Source organism: Micropterus dolomieu, linkage group LG05 (assembly GCF_021292245.1).
Source record: "Micropterus dolomieu isolate WLL.071019.BEF.003 ecotype Adirondacks linkage group LG05, ASM2129224v1, whole genome shotgun sequence".
Taxonomy (NCBI): Eukaryota; Metazoa; Chordata; class Actinopteri; order Centrarchiformes; family Centrarchidae; genus Micropterus; species Micropterus dolomieu.
This window is the reverse complement of record NC_060154.1, coordinates 15,778,940-15,800,281: the sequence shown is the minus strand read 5'-3', so window position 1 is coordinate 15,800,281 and position 21,342 is coordinate 15,778,940. Positions and strand designations below refer to the sequence as shown.

The window sequence follows — 21,342 nt, the reverse complement described above, 5'->3', positions numbered from 1 at the left end:
AGTCAGGCAAGATATGAAAGATGTTCCTGATTTCATTAAGGTATTAAAATAATAATTTAAAAAATACAGACAAAAATAGCTGCCTCCAGATAAATCACCCGAACGATAACATTTCCAGATCGATCAGTGTTGGCAGCAGCCCAGAACTCAGTGAGCATATCTACTTTTCACAAGGCATTTCTGTTCAGACTGATGTATATAGGAGCGGGCAGGTAGATGCAGTCATTCTTGGCTCCTCTGTCTGACCTGAGAAAAAACAGGGCTCATTGGCTCTGTAAATTAAATAAGTTGCTTGTGACACAAGTATGCCTCCCACAATTTATTTATTGTGCCAACTTTCATTAAATTCATTTTAAAATAAAAGGGATACTTGCAGTGTTCCCCGTTTAGTCATATCACTTATGGTTAAATGTTGAATGGTGACACCTGCATCTGCAGCCATGACATGTCTGCAAGGAACTATTGTCGTGGTCCATCCCTCTGTCTGTTTTAATTTTCCACAAGTTTCTTATTTAGTCTTAATCTAGACAGATCATTGCCACTTAAAATGAGTTCCTGAGCATGCCACTATTTAGCATAGTAACATAAACATGTTTTATTCAAATGACAAGCGATAAGGAGCACGGGAGGAAGTCATATTCCCCCTTAGTGCCAGCAGGCAGGCACGTAGACAGATCTAGCCTCGCTGACTAAATTGTGCTTTTTTTCCTGAAAATTGGCAAGCTCTGGCTCACTAGAGACACACTATGGTGTTGTCAATAACAATGACTGCCTGTGGCTTATTTATTTTCTTATCAGCTTTAATCAGTCTGTGTTGACAGTGACATCTGCGCTCAGTAATATCCAAATGCTACCAGTTAAAATCCATGTACATATTTGTGTTGTTTTGTGTCATATGGCTGTAGTGTAAAATTTGACATTTGTGTTTGAAGATACAATTGACCATCTCATTTTGGGTATAGTCACATATGTTCTCACAGAGCTTGAGTTACACACTGTATAGATAGAGAGTGAGAGTGTAGAGAGTGTATTTTCTTTTTTAGGGATACACATTTTTGTTTATCCTTTAAAATAGTCATAGTCAGTGGGTCATATTAAATAAAACTACTGAGGGGTTTTTAATGTGGCTATTTACAGTTATTTTCTGTAAAACAATGAATGATAAAAGGATATTCAGTTCAGAGCTTATAGTTGACAAATGAGTGAAAGTTGAATAAAAAGACTCTGGCCTTTTGCCCTCTAGTCTGTAACTGAACAGATAGCTGCTGGTTTTGGACAGCTGTATGACTGACTGCATCTCCACTGAGGAGCACATTTTTCCACTTTTCTGCCCGGCTCAACTGCCGGGTATGCCGAGAGGCTCTTGCCTGTCTGGAGAAGCGACGCTAGACTTGTGGGCAAATGTGTGTGTGTGTGCGTACGGCTCTGTGTAGTGTATGTGTATCGTCCACGTCTACCTCTCTCACTTGCTGAAACATATCCGTCCAAATTTGACAGTGCGGGGGCAGACAGCCATGTTGCAGAATTCTGATCATTTAAATGCTCAGAGGCCTGCTTGAATAGCAGAGGTGTTAAAAAAGAGAGAGAGACACAGAGAGACATGGAGAGAAAGATAGAAAGCAGCCCTCCACATGCCTCCATATCACATAAGGGACTGCCTGCCACTTTTCTGTGAAAAATAATGCTCACTTGTCAATCTTCCAAGAGCCAGTCAGATAGCCGCCAGTCCCATGGAGACCTATTGAGGTGTATGCTTTGTTTCATCTGGGGCACGCCTCAGAGGAGATCGGGACTGTTGTATGTAAGAATTGCCTCCAAAATATAAGGTAGGGGAAAAAAAGGGCACATTTGATTTTACCCTTGAGCTGATGCTTGCTTCAGTACGGAAAACAAAATATTAACTTGTTAGTTTGAACAGAAAGAAACACAAATAAATTTTGTATGTATTTGAAATAAAGCTGGGAGCTATCCAAATTTGGATATTTTTCTCTAATGATGGCGTCACCTGAAACTTGATTTAAAAAAAGGCGAAAGATAAATAGCAGTTATGCCTTGTGGATACTGCTGTACTTTGTATAAAGTACTGTTTGAACTGCTATTCAATAGCACCATTGCTCCTGAACCTTTTTTAAAAATTAGATTTATCACTGCCCTAATTACTTAAATTACTGTCTGATGATAAATCGACTAGCACGTGGTTATGTACACAAAGGTACTGCATTCCTCCAGAAAAAGCAACTCTCTGTAGTCCATAGCACAAACTATAAAGGTGTCAAGTGATTTATCTATGCGGCAATGCAAATAAAGAAAAACATACCCAGCAGCTTGAGGACGAGGTCTGCATATCTGTCCACACAAACATTTCCATGTCATTTTGAAATACACTTCCTATTACAGTTTCATGATGCATAGCAATGAAGTAAGCAAAAAAGAAAAAACATACTTGTACAACTATGGAAAGCATAACTTTACCACCAGAAAGGCCTATTTGTTTTCTAAATAAAGTTAACAACTAATGACAGTGCTCTAACAAGTGCAGAGCAGCCGACCGTGCCTTCAGCCTACAGCGACCGTGTTGAAAGAGATTCTGTCCTAAATATCCCACGGGCCGTCTAAAATGAGGAGCTTTGTATCAGTCTATCTCGTACAGAGAGAGAGATTGAATGTTTTGCAAATTATTCACGGGGATTATAAATCACAGCGGTGTCAGTGTTTCCAACGATGGCAGAGGATGCTCCCTCATTCCTTAATACAAATGACACGGAAAACAACAGCTGCAACAATAAAACCTTCTGCCATAAAAAAAAGGATAAATAAATGTACAAAAAGGAAAATCCGAGTCTCATCGTTAAACATGTCGGCGTGTATCTCAATGTCATCTCAATGACTTGATGCCTGTTTTATCGATGTAGTATTTGCTTGCTTCAGTCTTGTGTAGTCACTTGTCTAATTCATTTATCTAATTTATGTGGTCTTTATGTTTATCTTATTTGATTTTAATTGTTTTTCCTGTCTGTAAAGCACTTTCTCAAACTCTTGAAGTGTTTTGTTTAACTTGTGGCTAAAGTGACTGAAGAGATTTCAGCATCTTAATATTGGTCAGTTATTGGTCAGAGAACAAAAATTAGCGCAATTTACCAAGGGCAACAGGTCACAGAATGACTGGAGTTCAAGGCTTGTCATGCTTACAGACCATGCATTTTGAATTCAGTAACATCATTACATTATACCATACCATCATAACTACTATTTGCCATCTTTTGGGAGATTTTGCCTTCATTGGACAGCTGACAGTGAAGATGAGGACATAAACAAGATGGGGAGAGAGATAGGAATGACATGCAACAAAGGTCCCTGGTCAGTATCAGATCAGGGAAGTTGCGGTTGTTTGCGTCGTAACCACTAATATGTGACATGTTCAATCAGTAGTTTGAATTTCAAAGAAAAAGTGATAACCCTATTTCTCTGTCATGTGCATTTGATATGTAAAGATGGATTTTGGGTTCCACCAGCTCAGTATTGATGCACACTAAATGTACAACATGTTGCCTATAATTGCCTTCCTGTCAAGGACCACTGTCTAAAGGCAGAATATACAGTACTGACAGAGCTGTAGTGAAAAGATTACAAGGAAGAACGAAGGAACACAAGAATCTGGCAAGCATTTGATTGTTCATGAGGAAAAGAGTGACCACGAGGTGTCTATACTTTGAAGAAAAGACATGAACAGAAAGTGAAGATCAAACCACAACTATCTTTCCATTCACACATTTCCTCTACTGCTGATGTCTGCTCAGGATTTATCCACTGTGCGTCTATATCATTGAGCAGGAAGACAGGAAAAAACCTTGGACCAGTTGCCAGTCCATCACAGGGCAATGCCTGAAACAGACAACACATTCAAAATCATACCTACAGGCTGTTTACTCATTTCACCAGGACTTTGTGTCTTTGAACTATGAGAGGACACGGAGGAAACTCACAATCAAATGTAGAAATGTGCAAACACAGGAAATATTCAAACCCTGGATGTTTGTGAGTTGACAGTGTTAACCACTGAGCCCCCACTGTAACCCCTGTATATTTTGGATCTTAGTCCAAATCAAAGTGCGGCTTTATTATTTCAACAAATATTTTACTGCAGCAAGTACACTGTGACCTTAATCCTCAAGTCTGAATCAGAACATAAAAACTGTATGAACCAAAGTTACTGGATTTTTTCCCCCCCGTGACAGCAGTGATAAAATGGCTAATAAATGACTGATGAGGGGCGATATTCTCCAACAGTGACTCTCTCCCAAGGCTAGTGTCACCCTGTTTTTCCTCTCCATTTACTGCACTTTGTCATTATGCAAGGCAGCAGCTGAGACGGTTAACTACACCAAGGCCGGGTGAGAACGTGTGGTGACTCTGGCTAATGAAGGTGAAACGCAATGACACTTCATTTCCACATTAGCCTCCCCCTTTCCCCTCCTCACTTTTCTCTGCGGGCTCACAGTGACCTGATCCTCCCCACTCATCTGTGTTCTGTGATGGCTCCAAACGCACGCTCAAATACACACTCTGTTAATATATTTACGGGGAATGGCTATATTCTTTATCCAGCATCGTGCAGACATTTGCAGCCAAAAATACACAGTGAACAAGTCTCATCCTAAAACAGTCCATTGACTTTTAAAAACTGTATAACCTTTAGGTTCAGGTTGTGCTGTTTTGATTAGCGTGTGACAGTGTAACAATAATGAAATAGCTATTTCCTAGCAGCAATGCAACTTAACGCAGCAAAGTTTTCCAAGGCAAAGTGTAATGTATGATTTTGTCCACTAAAATGAGTGATGATTGTTTTCACTTCCCTAGAAATGTCTGCAGGTACGTTGACTTGTACTATTAGCACTACCCACCTGATTTCAGTTCTAACCATGACTTTGAGCAAATGAAAAATGTAACCTTAAAGGGGTAGTTTTTATATTGGACAATTGTGACACATAATTGACAGTGTTTTTGTTGTTGTTGAAGGTTTGCTGAATGGCATGATTAGCCTGGATGTCTATCTAGCAGCTTATCGCAATGTAGTAATATACACCTTAATAAGACAAGGCTGGAGATGTTCTATATTGTTTTGCTAACAAATATCGTGAATTACCCAAATCAACAATGCATTTGTCCATTATCTTAATACTTTCTGACTTCTCCAGCCTATCTGTGGCACTTAGTCCGAAGCCCATTTATTCCCTTGAAGAACATTCTTTCAGACATAAATCTTTCAAAAACTGGTCATGAATGTACTGCACCTAGGATCTTTTAAAAAGACAACGTCTCCATTGATGAGGATTATCTTCAGCCACATGTGGTGCTTTATGTATTTATGGCAGCAGGACAATATATGTGGGGATTGACTCAATACACTTACAGAGCTCATGTTCATCATTATGAACTTGTCACATAGCGCAACGTTGTTGCCCACGCTCAAAAAGATACTCCTCTCACTAAAATACATTCTTAAAATAAAGTTGCTCGTTTCTCTATTACTTTATCATTTCAAACTTATTGCTCACATCCTGATTCCTCGCCTGTTATATTTTTGATTCTGCTTCTATACCTTAGAAACCGAGAACTTGCTTGGGGCCTTAGTGTCCACATAGCCATAGGTCTATGATAACATGATAAGACATGATCGAAAGACACGAAAGACAATCTAGAGGTTTTGGAAACGGAGAGGGCAAAGGTGACCCAGAGGAGCAACCTGGGGCAGTTGACAAGTGTGTAGAAAGTCAACTGATGTTGAATGAAAAGGTTGGAGGTTTATTGTTGGTTGAGGGTGCAGTAGCACTGCTGTGACTGGAGCAAAGGTTTGTCATTTGATGTTGAGTATAAAAGTGGACCAAGTGAAAAAAATCTAAAGCGTTAACATTTGACATTGCCATAGGAACATCAAATGTAAAATGTAACTGACAGAATAGTTGATGCTAAATTGAGAATTGAATGAATAACCAAAGCAGACAGCATAGCTCATCTAGTGAAGTGCTCTCTTGCATATAGACACCTGAGAACAGGAGAGAACTCTGGCTGTCTTTTTACTTTTAATTCTAGGATTCAAAGTTTCAGCACAGTTCACTTTCTTCACAACAAAAAGCCACTAACCATCTGAGTGCCCTATGTAGGGTAGGTGAATCAAATCAATGCGCAATCAACATAGCCCAAAAAAGGCCTCCAGCCTTCTTTTGTCAATATTCAAGGAAACAATGAACACACACAAACCACATCACAGAGTGAAATCAAAAAGTACAATAAAACATCTGAAAGTTTTTCTATGTAAATCCAGATAAAGTTTTACCACACAAACAGAAAAATCTGTCTAAAACTCATTGGTCCTCACAAAGATAGGACTGCTACACACACAAACAGAGCCAAGTTTTGAAACATTTTTAACTCTTGTTGAGACCAAGCAGTCATATTAGTCATCCTCTATATTAATCTTCTACTGTTGAGATGTTGTATACAGTATATTTGCCCCATTGGTCAGAACATTGTTCTGCTGCCAGATATTGATAATTCTCCATCTACCAGAAGCATCAAATTGAAATGTATAAAATAAAATACAAGTTTCCAAAAAAACTGTGCTTGCCAGTATCCCTCTTGTCCCTTTTGTCTAAGTAAATGTTCATCATACATTTGTACATCACAGTAAAAATGAAAGAAAGCCAGGATGACGTGCAGAAGTACACTGAAACACTGAATTAGGCCTGTAATGCATAACTTTTCTTTTAATCCACTTTGACCAGTTAAAATTTTCTAGGAATGAATTTTGGGAGCTCCCTGTCACCTGCTTGCACTGTTACAAGATTAATTTCCTAATCCCTACTAATACTTTCACTTGCACGCATTTTTAAGACAGACAAGCGGTGAGCACACTGCATGTCTGTTCTAATATTAATTGACTGCTGTCAACTTTTTCTAAATGATGTAATGATTCTCCAGATTGACTCGGAGCAGACTCATGATACCATGTACATGTTATTGTAAAGGCTGGGGAATTAAGCGTGGAGTATATGACCCCAATTAGTACTTATCTCTATTACTTGGAGCGCTGCAGTCCCGTGAGGCGGATTTTAAACGATCATTGTCAGTCAGTATGAGACGTCAAAGAACTTTGAGAATGTCTTAGTTCATCAACTTTATCTTGAGAGATTTGGCTTACTCGTTATAAAAAGTGATTTTTGTATGCAAAGAAATGTGGTGTTACTATGAAAGGATAAGTCAGCAGTTTCTTTTACTGGGTTGTGGCTTAATAACTTTGAGTTGCTGCCGAGGGTGTTGATTAGACACAAAGGTGAAAATCTAAGATGCTGGAAAAACTAACAAACCAATATATATTCATGAGGTTAATTACAGGATGTGCTAAAATGATACCTTTTCATTATCATGTCCATTGTCAAATAGCAACTAGCACTGAAAGGTGTCAGATTACAAATCAGTGCCAATTATATAGATATTACGAGTCAATACTTTTTCTTAGGTTGGCAGGTTTGTGCTGTTGTGCTGCACACTAAAGTACACTAAATTGTTTTGCTGTCAGTGTTTTTATTTACTGTTAGTTACCTCCACTGTGAATCAGCTTGCATTGGATGTAAAAAGATGAGGTGTGGGGACAGCTGTTGGGTAAAGGTGATTACACGCTTATCCATGATACTGACTGTCAACTGCAGAGCATTTTTCAGTAGCTACCAGGAAAAAAAACAAACATTTTTATTAGACTGAATAATAAGAGTAGGAAGGGCCTCCTTTTTTAGGAGGCATGAAATCATTTATACAATGAGTACCTAAGAAAATTGCATATTTCATAAATCATGTAATGCTAATCAGAGTTTGCAGGGCACAAGTGATACTGCTAAAACATTATTTTTGTGTCTGTGATATCACTGACAAATTTAGCAGCACACTCAAGAGATGTATTTGTATAAAAATGTAAGCTAATGGCGCAGCAATTTGGACATATTTGTTGATTAAGTTAAAATTCAGCACACTGAATCAAATACCAACGTAATTCTTAAACTTCTTATTTTTTTTTAGCAACCTCTGATTTCTTGTAGATGCTCAATTAAGCCATTAATCAAATCATGTTTCCATGGAAGGTACAAAATTTTAAGTAAATAAAACACACTGATTGGCCACTGATTTACTATTGTGCTTCACAATTGGTGTTTTCATATCACTTTCAACCAACAAGTGGCTTGTAAGCCAGCTCATGCCAAGAATTATGAACAAGCGCGGCATTTCAATGCTTTATAATCACCTTGCTTATTATTCAGAGAAGTCTATCCACTGTTGATTAATGCCTATGAGCAAATATGTACAGAGGGTTTGGTTAATCTGCAGTGCTGTTTCAATCAAGTGGACCTTTGTTTTGTCCAGCTGTCTAGTTTGTCCACCAGCCTTGCACTTTCATGTGGTCATTATGTATTGATCACTGCAGAGTGAGAAATTCTGCAGAGAAGAAATTCTGTTAGACTTGACTGCTCCTCCCTCCCTCATCAGTCCCTGCATATTTCCTTTCTCCGGGAGCATTCAGAGTCAGAGCTGTAAATCCTCTGAGCGTTTTATCATGCAGTCACGACAGTGGGCACCCTTGTCAGCAGCCATGACCCCAGAGGACCTCCGTCACTCGCGACCGAGTGACCCAGTGTACTTTTAAGGGAAAACAACATTTCCTGCAACCACGGCAAGGTCCCTGAGCATCGAGAGAGAAACCGGCAATGTGACTGACACCGGGTGACAAACACTTTGAACTCAGACAACAGGAAATTAATGCAAGGAGCGCAGCTCAAGGCACAACACATTGCAGGCGGTACACTTAGATTGACACTTGTATCCAGATGACACATGTTGATGCTTTGGCCTCAGTTCAACTTGCGATTCTCTGAATTTGGTTGTCCTCCAATGCTGCTGGCACACTGGCCATATAAAGAGACCCTGCAGATACTGGAGCTACATTGTGAATACAAATGTAAGTGGCTTTTCCATCCTAGAACAAATCTCAACATGGCATTAGCATATCTACAAACTTAATGCAAAAGGAAGTTTGGCTGTTGTACTGTGAGACTACCCCATTTAAAGCACAGTTTTCACATGAACAGTCCATGTCCATCAATCATTCCTTTTATACCAAAACACCTTCTAGTGTTGGCAGTGACAGCATCTGGGTTATGGCCTCAGTGGCCTCTGGAATTTAAATGCTTAACCCTGCATACCTACTGAGCTAACAAGCTGTGTGTTAATCTTTTCTTCACCCTTTGTTCCTGCCCCACCGCAATTAACCCCTTTAAAATGACCTACAATTATGATATGAATGTCTGATTTCAAACTTAGTTTCTCCCAAGTTGCTCTGAACCAACAGAATTTAAAGCACATAAAAATATGGCCACCCTGTGTTCCTTCCAAATATCTAATTTCTCTGATCTGCCAGCCACAGCTGTAAGCTATAACATCAAAGTGAATCGTAATGTGGCTCCTACTTGATATCACCTTCAAGCTGAAAAGCCCCGGATGTACTCAAGACAAAACAACCATTCAACATCTGCCTGGATCCCCCTGGCTCTGCTTTAATGCATTTGAACATAGCATTCGTGGGGAGGAAATATTGTAGGTCGCCACAAGACAGACAGCCCAATGAGGATCTACCATAACGTTTGCACTGCACTGTATGCTTATGCATTGAATTGCAAAGGCAGGCCACAGTCTGTCATTAAAATGCTATCCGGGGGAAGGACATCTGCAGTGGAAGCCAGACTTGTGCTGCACATAAAAGGTGAAACTAATCAATCAGGCGGCAGCACCACCATAATCCATTACACTCAACGTTATTGAAATACATTCAAATTAAAAGTCTATTTCCAGGGCTTCTGCTAGAACATGTAATGGGCACCATTCATAGCGCTGAGTGTCAATACTACGATTATCACAAATAAGTTGAAAGCAATTTACCCTTCTGTACTAACAGAGAAATGTCTGGGAAGGCGGAAGCATGCCTGACGTTAGACCATCTGATCATTTAAATCTATTTTTGATTGTTGGAGATATGAAACCCCCGGCTCAGATATCATTAATTGCTTGTCCTCCCTTTTTCAGTCAACATAATGCTTACCCCCTTCCTATCTGCAACGTGATCCATTGAATCTGAGATGTAATTTACATGATTGGCAAGACATCTTATTGTCATTTGTACGACATCAGACATGAAAAGTTTAAAGAGGAAGCTTTAAAGGTCATGCCAGTAATTTCATCAGCTAAGAAATTTACTGTGGATTGATTTCAGGGCTTTCCATTGAGAATGAAAGAATGGCGCTGCACCATCATAATCTTCTGTACACAAACCGACCACTTCCAAAATAAGGTTTTACAGTCATATTTTCAGGAGGATTTAGCACAGGATACACAAACACCAAACATACCTACTTATTGTTTCTATATTATCCCAATTGGTTATTTAAGTTAAATTTTAACCTTCAATTGAATGTACATTTACAAATATTCAGCTGACAAAGCAGCACCGTGTGTTGGTAATGCTGGCCATGAGTGAAATAAACTGTTGATATGAATCAAAAAAGTGCAATTGATTCCTTGAAATACATTCTCATTTTAATAAAATGAAATCAGATTAGATCTCACAACACTTCACTCATGCTATATTGAAACTGACCTGCAGTTCAGTAGACAATAAATTATACAGCATACTGTTTATTCTAGCTTTCTCTGATGGGTTTATCTGTTCCACTTTCACTGCTTTCGGTAGAGGTATAATTGTATTTGAGCATGTGAACTAGATGATTATTCATTAACAAAAAAAAAAGGTGACCCGAATCCAAATTATTGCATAAACAATAGGAACTGTTTGTAATCTTTAACTCTTGTTGAATCATTTCTGATATGCGTACATGGACTATCCTTTCTGTTTCTGTGCTCTTTTAGCTGGGAAGAGAAGTGGAGCAAGCTGTGCATTTTAGTCTCTTAACCACTTATTTGACTAAGACAAACTACTATACAAATAGGACAATGACATCACAAAGGCAAGGAAACTAATATGACAAAGATCGCAGACAAAAAATGTTCTTCGAGATGTATGCTCGCTCACAGTTGCTGGGACCCTGTGGGACCACTTGGCTAGGATTAGCATGACAAGGTTCCTCTGCAAAGGCCTTTCTGAATCTTAATGAGAAACTAGAGTCCAACAGAGACATTCATAATATATTTTATATCTTGTCTTCATGTTCTCCTTGCACCTTCGCCACCAGCAAGGAAACTCAGAATCAATATTCAGTTGCAATGCACACCTGTACTCAAGGTTACAACTGTTTTCCCTCTACTTATCAATTATAAACCCAGTACTAGGCCCATCGGCTGCTTTATGGATCCCATTTATGTCCCACTGCGAATGATTGTGGTTCCCAGGCAAGGTGTTTTCGATGAGACATGGCCAAAGCCAAATCAATAGATTTTGATGCCTTAATCATCTTAAATAGAAACTATGCATATTTAGCATTCCACCGACATTTACAATTCACAAATTAACACATATAATTAAGTGTTTTTGGGAGTCTTTGATTATACTAGCATGAAGTTACTAGTATGTTCTTCATGGAAAATAAAAGCACCTTTGAGCTTCAAATAATTTATGATTTGTTCCTGGAGCAAATGAGGAGGTTTTACATTTCATTCATTCTGTTTTATTTAAGATGTACTTTAGAGAGCAAGAATAATCCAAAGTGTTTCCCTGATGCTTTAAATTTATAAAGTGACCTTCAAACTAGGAGTCCATTTCTGAGGAAAAACAAAATGGTGGGCGTTGGCTGGTCGTCAGAACTCTACAGTATGGTTGCTTTATTCACATAATCCCCCATATGAGTATTTTATAAATATTTTAAGCGTTTCATTCTCTTGTAAAGGTTTTCAGCACACTACTGATTATTTAGCCTTTGATTTTTGAGTTAAAGGAAAGTCATTGCATTTTATCTGTTTCCTCTCACTCACGAGGAAAAGGTCTTCTGTTGTGTTGTGATTTTTTGGGGCATTTCTACTTTATTGACAGTGACTGTAAACAGACAGGAAAGGCCAGGGAGGAAGAGAAGGAATGACATGCAGTAAAAGGCCTAGGCTGGACTCAAACCCAGGCTGCTGCTGCTGCAAAGGTCTGCAAAGCCTTCATTCACTGTGTGCACTGTAGTGAGCTACTGGGGACCCGACATGATAGGTTTTGTTGGAGTGTAGTTACCAGAGATTGCTGGCCCACTCCAACTTGAGTTAAAGTGTGTTTTTTCATATCTCTGAACATGTCCATTACAATAACAACAGCCCTAGCCCTTAGAGTGTAAAGATTGAAGTAAGAAGCAAATAGTGTCAGTGAGCGGCCATCTCTTCTTGCTGAATGAAGAATAGAGATGATACTGTTTGATACAGCAGCATAATGGATTAGTTTGCATGAATCGCAGCATATAGTATGTGTAGTGTGAGTGTATGAGTTATGTATATTAGCCTGCAGAGGCTTGTACATGGCAAGAGATCCCATAGTTATTGCTCAAGTGCCAATGAGTTTATCAGATACATGTTAGATTTACTGATGAGACTGATGAGTCTCTCTGCTTTAAAAGAAACAAAAACAAGAAGTAAAGAATGCATTGTCCCTGTTTAATGAGAAACAACCAATTACACTCACACCTAAGGACAATTTAGAGTAACCAATTAACCTAGTCCGCATGTCTTTGGACAGTGGAAGGAAGCTGGAGCACCTGGAGAAAATCACGCAGACACGGGGAGAACATGCAAACTCTACACAAAAAGGCTGGGGTAACCAGGGTTTGAACACTTCACCTTCTTTCTGTGAGGTGACAGCAATAACCACTGAACCACCATGCCACCCCACAAGAGAATCTAGTTATATTATTTATTATACACTTCTGGATGTTTCTGGCATGTAATGTTTTTTTACTGTTTAAATAATTTAAATGCAATACAGAAACTATATACATTGAATTCATTGCCATATACTGTACCTCACTGCTGGTCATTGTCTTGCTGTTTTGTATACAGTAAATTGAGAAAAGTTACATTTTTGGTGTTAGTGAAATTTGAGTATAAGTAGAGTTAATTCTACTCTGGATGGACTCAAATCCATTATATTTGGATTTCCATATATTTGATAAGTAGTTGGTGTCAAAACTGAGTGTAAAAACATAGTGTCACTAACTCAAACCTATAAGTGTAATTGTATAAATATTAACTCTGAACTTCGTACTCATAACTCTGATCCTGGTTTTTACACTTGAAGTGTTTGCGTCATTCCACCCCACTGCGTAGGCCTACACACACCGGTTGGCTAAAGCCAGGAGAGTCTTCATGAAAGCACTCTAGTATCTGTTAATATTATGTTTTGTATTGATATTTCTCTTCTGGCACCTTATGTCGCCACACTGTTAGCCACCCTAACAACTTTTTTTATTATTATTTTTTTTTTTTACATTTCTTAATGTAATGTAATCAAATCCTTTAAAAATGCAAGTGTTAAAACAAATGTTTTAAAACAACAAAAATGATATTTAATATTTTGCAAACTTCTTTTCTTTTAGGAATATGGAAGAGCTATATTTACACCTTTAAATTGTTTTTGAGCCAACACTTTTTTAGTAAACAAATTATCCTCTGATAGAGTTAATGTCTAACACTACATAAAAGTGTTAAGAAAAACTAACACTGGTTGGTGTTAAGAAGAACACTAAATTAGGGTTAAAGTACCAATTACCAAAATTACCACTCTTTGGTGTGGATCCATATAGACACTTTAAAAATGTTAAAATCAACTCTGATAGTGTTGGGTTTGCTGATTTTACTGTGACCTCCCTGATGAAGGCAGAAGGAAGCTGTAACACGTGGGCTATTTAACCTCTCAAATAGAGTTTTAATATAATACTCACAGTCCTCCAGAAAGAAATCTCTATACAACCAGAGATCTCAAAGTGCTGACAGTGACACTGTTTTATGATACTTTTTTATGAGCAGTCTAGTCTACATGGTGCACTTATATTTCCAAGGTCTAAATGCATGACATGCAAGAGCCTACCCATTAATCTCAATGGCTATTTCGAAATCCATCCTTATGTTTTTGTTAGGATATTTCTTATTCTGATTTAACCGCCTTTTGCAGGTCTCACCTTCAAACCCAGTCATAAGAATTAGCTGTTCCCCCTTGAGGTAAATTGGAACTCTGTACACTGGCAGGCAATGGTTTATTTCATGTTTTTTTCTGAGCCAGTCGCTCTCATCCTTTTTTCATTTGAAATCCTGCATCTAGTAATTTCATAATTATGGGAGGGAATTATAACGAAGGCAGCTGGAGCTGCAGGTTAATTGGATTTTTCACCTCGACGGGACCGGATCTAAGTCGCCCATGGGCCGCAAATCTGCACATTTGAAGTTGGGGACAGGACAAAAGAGGCTGGGGGAAGAAACGAGTGAGCCGCTGAAGGGTCCCCTTTGACTTCAAGAGTTTGGGAAGTTACTTTTGCGGTGCCAGTTTCTGTTTGTGGCTTGAGAGGTTTCCCTTTGCTTGTACACAATCGCTTTCATCCACGCTGATGGCATCTATAATTGGCACTGTGTTTTCCGTTCACAGGAGTTACCACAGCAGTTGCTACTGCAGCCGCTATTGATAACCTCAGAGAAATCCCCAAGGGGTTGAAATGGAACTTCTTAAACTGAACTTTCAACAAATACATGAATGTAGACTTGTTAAAAATGGCCTCAGTGCACTACTTTTTAAATGAAATATTGAATTATTTGGGCTGGAGGTGTCAGAGTTTTCAGGCAGAGAGGACCCAAACGGAGATCAGAGTTTAGGCAGTTTATTCAGGGGAGAGTAAGCGGGAAGACGGCTGATGGCTGGTAGTCTGCTGAGACGGCGGAGGTCTTCTGGGACAGAGAGAAACAGCGGTTAGACATGAACAGACAATAACCACAATACAAGACTGATTCTAAGATCGGCAAGGACTGGATGTCTGAGCCTCCTATTTAGGCAGTGGCTGATTGTGGGACACAGAGCAGGTGTGCTGATTGCGGATGGGTTTCAGGTGAGTGCAGAGCCCGCAGCAGACACGCCCCCAGCTCCCAGAACAAGCTCACAGCCGGGGCCTCGTGACAGGAGGCTTACTATATGTATATATATATATATATATAAATTCAGTTTTTTTGTTAGTGTCAGAATGAAAAGTAGAATGAAAGGATCACCGAAGTGGTAATTATATGCATATAATCATTATTTAATTTAAGATGATGAAGCTTGCCACAGTTGATCTTAAACAGATGATTAGTTAATTAAATGTTTATTACATCCCTGTGTGACCAAAATACCAAGTGCTTTCAAGAAACGTCTTGTTGTTTTCTGTTTCCCAGAGAGGACACAGCCACATCTGGGAGACCTTCAGTGCATTCTGGGATCTGGAGAAAATACACACACGTAAGGCTTTCATCAACAGGAAACTCATTTTCATGTGATTGCATCATATCCTACGGAAATTCCTTGGGTCCTGAAAATTATTTGTGACTCGACAATCACAAATATCCATGCTTGGTCACACATTAGACTCATGCCTCTGTTTAGTCAATAACTCATCCGTCTTCGGCAGTTTCACCCCGATTCTGCTGACAGTATTCTCTACCTTGGTTTCCAGGGGCCTACTTGCTCCTCTGTGGGAGCAGCTGAGCTCTTAGCCCCTCAGCTCCTGGCCTACTTCTGAAGCAATGTTTGACAAAGGGCGAGTCTCTCCCTCAACAAAAGACAGGGAATTAGAGAGGCTCTTGCATGGTGAGAAGGCCACACGCAAAGCTAGATGCTGCCCAGTCCACATTCCCTGTCAGACAGATCCAATCCAAGATCATATTTCCCTGCAAAGAAAATAAATCTGCTTACCAGCCGAGTTTGTCTGCGTCTAAGGTCACTGTGTTAGGATAAACAAACTGCAGTTAGAGAGAGGGGTGAGGAAAGGGTTGTCAATTATTTGAGGAGTGACTACATTATTAATGTTAATGTGGACTTTGCATTTTACAGTTTAGACAGAATCCTGCACCGAAGAGTTGTCTTTTCTATTTCAGGTAAACAAACAGAAAATGAGAAGTGACTTGTTATTTATGCTCGCAGAAACAATGAACAAAGACAAACTCTCAGGTTAGAATAACTTTTGACAAGCAGACATTACTTTTTGTGTTTACAGCAGTGAAAATCTTTAACATGGGGTCTTTCTGTACACAAAAAGTGGGATGAGCCTTCTCAAGTTATCTTTAAAATTACTTGTTACTAAAAAATTGTAATGTGAATTGTATCTAAGAGAATAATTCTAAATTATAATATTTGCTATTATTAAAAAGGATTCTTTTACATTGTATATTCAAACTTTTGGGCTCTCATACACAGACAAAGTGGTGCAGCCCGTTTTACAACGCAGGATGGAAATCAATATGATTTCCCCCCCTCGTTATTATGCACGTCATTATGTCTGCCATTTCAAAAGTCAACAATCACATCAACACTTGATTCCTAACTGACATTCAAGGGGTCTGTACAAGAGATCACAAAAAAGAACATAATTCCTCTATGACAATTTGTAGCCTCAGATAATTGCACAAAATGTCACATAATTGTTGAAAAAGTCAAAACAACACACAGCCCACACAGCATTATGTGTAAGGGCTCTGACATAAAGTGCATTTCTGCTACGTTCTGAGTCATTTCCTTCAATGCCAAATGGTAAACAGTGCAATTTCCAGCTACCCCGCTGAGAGCTGTCACTCTGCCTCAACTGGTGTTATATTAAAAGGCTTCGTAAATTAGCATTACCTGAGGCATAAACCGTACAAGAACTGACTGTGGGCTTCAGCAGCAGCAGACATTAATTAGAGAAAATATGTGTCATACTCGGACATATTATGTGTAATATATTTCTACAACCGCAGCCAAGTGTAACACTGACCTCTTGTTAGGCCCATGGACTCGTTTCCACTCCCACAAGGCATTAAAGCCAACATCTTACAAGATGTCTGTAGCGTCAGGCTTTTTATTAGTGCCAGGACTAGTGCTCGTTCAATAATATACTAAGTGGACAATGCTGTGAACCAGTGTCATTTTTTAACCTTTATTAGTGTTACAACCACACAGAGGAACATTTACAATGCAATTTTCCTACCTGAGTTTCTCATCTTTGAATCACATGGAAAGATTTGGCTTCTCTAACACAAACGGTGAAATGAGCTCTCTCTACTATGCAGCGACTTAAGTAAAAGGCAGAACAAAAGCAAATAAATCCCTTAGAAAACAAATTCACCAATTTACCTTTACAGGGTGCTCGGGACTTACTTATAACCTGAGTCAAAGGTGTATTTTTGTCCATAGCAAAATAATTAAACCTGTTTTCTCAAACTGTACCAAAACCACAAACCATTAAAAAGCAACTAGAATTTGACCAAAAATCTCACATTTATTTTATTTGTTAAACAAGTGTTGAACTTTACATCAGTCTTAAGTGATGAGCCCCTTGGTAACATGTTTACATAGAAAACATGAGCTACAGTACAGCATGTATACCAGTGCTGGAAAATATTCACACATTTCCCATTTATTTTTTGGAAAGATTTCAATAAATAAAATGTCCAAACCCAGGCGGAAGAACTACATTTATGATAGAAACTTTATTGTCAAAAGTCAGTTTCATTTGCGCTTGCCCATCACTCTGTCGTGACTGTTAAAAAGATCTATTTCATTCAGAATTACACAAAAAACTGTGCAATGCATAAATCACTTTACCTGGGTTTTTGCATTCCCGTTCTACTAAAGTAATGATACTTTGGCAAAATTAAATAGACATATTTCAACGGGCGATATCAATGGAACTCAATAAGCAAAAAACACTGTTCACAAGTGGGAAAAGTGATAATGTTTCTTTGTAATTTGTTGAATCCTCCTTTCTTTTCATAAACCTTTACGTTCAAACATACTACCATGAATGAAGTGTTGGAACCATAAACACACTGTATAACATATGTGCAACTTCTACACAATAGTCTCTCAAATGTTAAATTTTGCAATTAAAAGGTTTCTTCATATTTATGTTTTCCCATGATTTTTTATTTTACACTAGCAATACAACAAAATATATATTTTAGCCATTTTCCTTGACAACAGTTCAATGTACAGTTGAGAAAATATAAGGCCAGGGGCTTGATTGCTAGTGGTTATACAATCCAGACTTCATGGTGATGGAGAGCGACTCTGGGCAACCAGGACCTTATATTCCTTTTCTAACAGTCTGATCAGGAACATTTTAAAAAGTCCAAGTCCTGGTCCAGGGGTGTTGTTTTGTTTACGATTAAAAAACAGGCTTCAACGAGGATGTTGGGAAGTGTATGTACAACCTTTTGACCGGGAAATTGCTGATCTGATGTAGCCAGTAGTGTTTTATTTTTTTTGTGTCTTTTATTATTTTCGTACCTTACATTTTTCTCAATTAGTCAACAGCAGCAGCACACTTAAATACATAGTTGGCTTGTCTCTTAAAATTGAAATTCAAATCTGCATTTTATGTACAGTCTCACTGAAACTTTGCACTGCCATCACTGTGCACCAAGTCTGTTGGTCTGCAGGGAAGGTAGAGTGGTATGTTTAGGGAAAAGGAGATGACAATGCAGCTGAAGGGGAAGGTTTTGTAAATGGCTAGTGTGTATGATGGGGCTTTTAAGCTCTCTTTAAAAATAAAACAAACACTTCCCTTCCCTTTACTAGTGTGTCCTCAAAGAGGTCAGGGCAAGAAGAGGTTTGGGGATTATTTAAATACATTTAAAGGCTTGTCACTAACTGCATCTGTCCTTCCCGTACATCACCTTCAGGAATGCAGCCCTCTGTAGTAATAGGAATAATGTAACCATCACTGCTCCCTCGGCCTATCTGATAATAGGCTTGCAGCTGGTGGCCAGCCCCTAAGTTAGGCATGCTCTTGTAGTAAACGTCCTCATTCTCGCTCCCCTTGGAGGGGGACAGGTCCTCCACCACGTCGGGGCTGCTCTCGGGGTATGGAGAGTCCCTCAGATTAGGCATACTAGTGTACAAGGAGTCTCTGTTTGGGGACTGCAGACTGTCATCGGGGTTGGTGGGTGTCAACTGGCTGACAAAGGTATCAACTCCCCCATCGGTCCTCACCTTCTTCTGGGGTGCGTACAGAAGTGAGTGAGTCCGTTGGGGGATGAGCGGCGCCTCCAGCTCCTGCTGATGGTGCAGCTCAAGGCCCACTGTGTCACCCACGTGCACCAAAGACGAAGCATCAGCAACGATAGCGTCATCTTCGCTGCTGCTGCCGCCTATCACCGTCACCTTGGGCGGAGCCCGCTCCGCGTGGTGGTGATGGTGGTACTGCGGAGGCTGCTGGTGGTGGGGTGGATGGTGTAAACTGGGGTGCTGCTGCTGTTGCTGTTGGTGGCTTTTGTTACAGGCACGCAGGTTGTTGTGTACTAGCTCGGAGATGATCATTTTCTCGAAGGCAGCATCGTCCAGACTGAGGCCGCAGTCTACTACCTGCACACTGTCGCCAAAGTCCCCATTGCGGAGTGAGTAGCTATTGTTAAAGTTACCATTTAGCGGTAGAGTATCCATTGCACTTGTATCCCTCACCGCATTGTTCAGTGAGTGCCCTGGAAAGACAGGAACATGTGAGGGGATTTTACATTAGTGAACACCAATAACCATTAAATAAAGAAACTAAAGTTTAATGCTGTTTAGGATGCAGTTTCACATCGAAGACTCAAATCAAATTAAGCCATGCCGGTAATCTGTTAGTTAGGCACAATCGTCAACATACAATATATATGCATGCATTATTTGCAATGAGAAATCATTTTACTTTCTCACATATACATTTTGACTTTCACTTTTAAGAAATGCTAAGCAGAGCACTGTACGGTTTAGTCTGTCACATACGTGACAAAGCAATGAAAAAGATCCCAAACAACATTAAAAAACAAACTGAACAGTAATCACCATCACAACACATCGGGCAAAAGTAGATGTCCACAAGTATGAAGCCACAAACGGGCAAGCTACAACACTTACAGGTTTTCTAGCAACTAATAAGTTGGATGTGCCGAGGGAAAGAAAAGGACAGAGATGGGAAAAGATGACATAGACAGAAAGGGAAATTAGTCATGTATCAACACGGGACAGCCATCGTCGTTCTCACTACAAGGGGAGCCCACAAGCAGCACTCCACCATCACCACACACAGCAGGTGAAAAGACTCACTTCAACTCACATCATGTCTGTCTGCTCAGGCTATCTGGTCTAAGAGCAGCTGATGTACAAAAAGAAAGTAAAATGATTTATTGTAACATGAAGAAGAATCACTCAAAAGAACAACAAAACGTAAAGAAAAAGTCATAACTGCAACTTAGCAAGAGCAAGGGTTCAGCAAATGAAATAAACAAGCATTAAATAGCTTTTACTTTTATGAATTAAATGACAACAGCTCCTTTTCTTTTCTAGATTTAAAGAATTTGGTTGTTTGTGTTGGTACACTTTCTGTCCATTAGTGAGCAGGTTGTGTACCCAAAGCTGGCAAAGGTCAGAGCTTGCCCGCAGCCCAGCACTTGGCATCCGTCACAGTGACAGTTCCCAGTGAGACCCCGGTCACTAGCAGAACAGCTCAAGAATAACACAGCCGCTGCAGAGGTCAGATGCAGTCATGTTAGGAATTTCTCAAAGCATGGAGGTCACGGAAAACAGCAGCAAAAAGGATAAATTTTAGTTATGCCATGATTGAGAGAGAAGAGATAACAGAAAAATGTGCTCTGCTATGGCTAACATGCCTCCTTGTAGAACAACAGATGTAAAAATTAAGATGAAACATTTGTCTTTGTCCAAAAAAAGGAAGTGTGATTGTTGGGGGCATATGAAAAGCGCACTTTTTGCAGAGCCTATTCGAATTAAGGGGAAATGACAAGAAAGTAATGAAAAACATAAGAATAAGGATAACTAAAAAAGCCGCCACCATGACATCCATGTGTTTATGCCTGCTAGGAAGCAATTTAGTGTCCAGACAGGTGTTGTCTGGAAAGGTGTGAGGGGAATACAACTGGACACTGAGACTGCCGAATGCCACAGGAGGACAGACATTTTGGGAGAAAAACAAAAGAATAAAGAAAGAAATAAATAAAGAAAAAAGAAACCTCTCTTTTAAAATGTTCCTTTCTGCCAGGAAAAAAAGCAACACATTTTTGGTCGGTTCAAATCACAGATTAAGCCGAAGAGAGAGAAGCAGAGTA

General features: G+C 39.4%; 1 protein-coding gene and 1 long non-coding RNA gene across 15 annotated transcripts in view; one reads left to right on the top strand and one right to left on the bottom strand.

Annotated features, from left to right (window-relative positions):
• The first annotated feature begins 14,521 nt into the window (after positions 1–14,521).
• LOC123971065 lies at positions 14,522–15,901 on the top strand. The gene is made up of 3 exons (XR_006825115.1): positions 14,522–15,113; positions 15,436–15,499; positions 15,714–15,901. It is a non-coding gene; the product is annotated as an uncharacterized LOC123971065 (long non-coding RNA).
• Positions 15,902–17,144: 1,243 nt separating this feature from the next.
• Positions 17,145–21,342, bottom strand: part of adgrl2a (adhesion G protein-coupled receptor L2a) — a 92,238-nt gene continuing 88,040 nt past the window's right edge. For 11 of the 14 annotated variants that reach the window (XM_046049625.1, XM_046049636.1, XM_046049624.1 and 8 more), the window contains one exon: positions 17,145–19,716. In XM_046049625.1, coding sequence (XP_045905581.1) covers positions 18,869–19,716 — 848 coding nt within the window. In that variant the 3' untranslated portion in view covers positions 17,145–18,868. Of the gene's footprint in view, positions 19,717–20,323; positions 20,373–21,342 lie in introns of all 14 variants that reach the window. The other 3 variants (XM_046049632.1, XM_046049634.1, XM_046049635.1) reach the window with 2 other exon arrangements.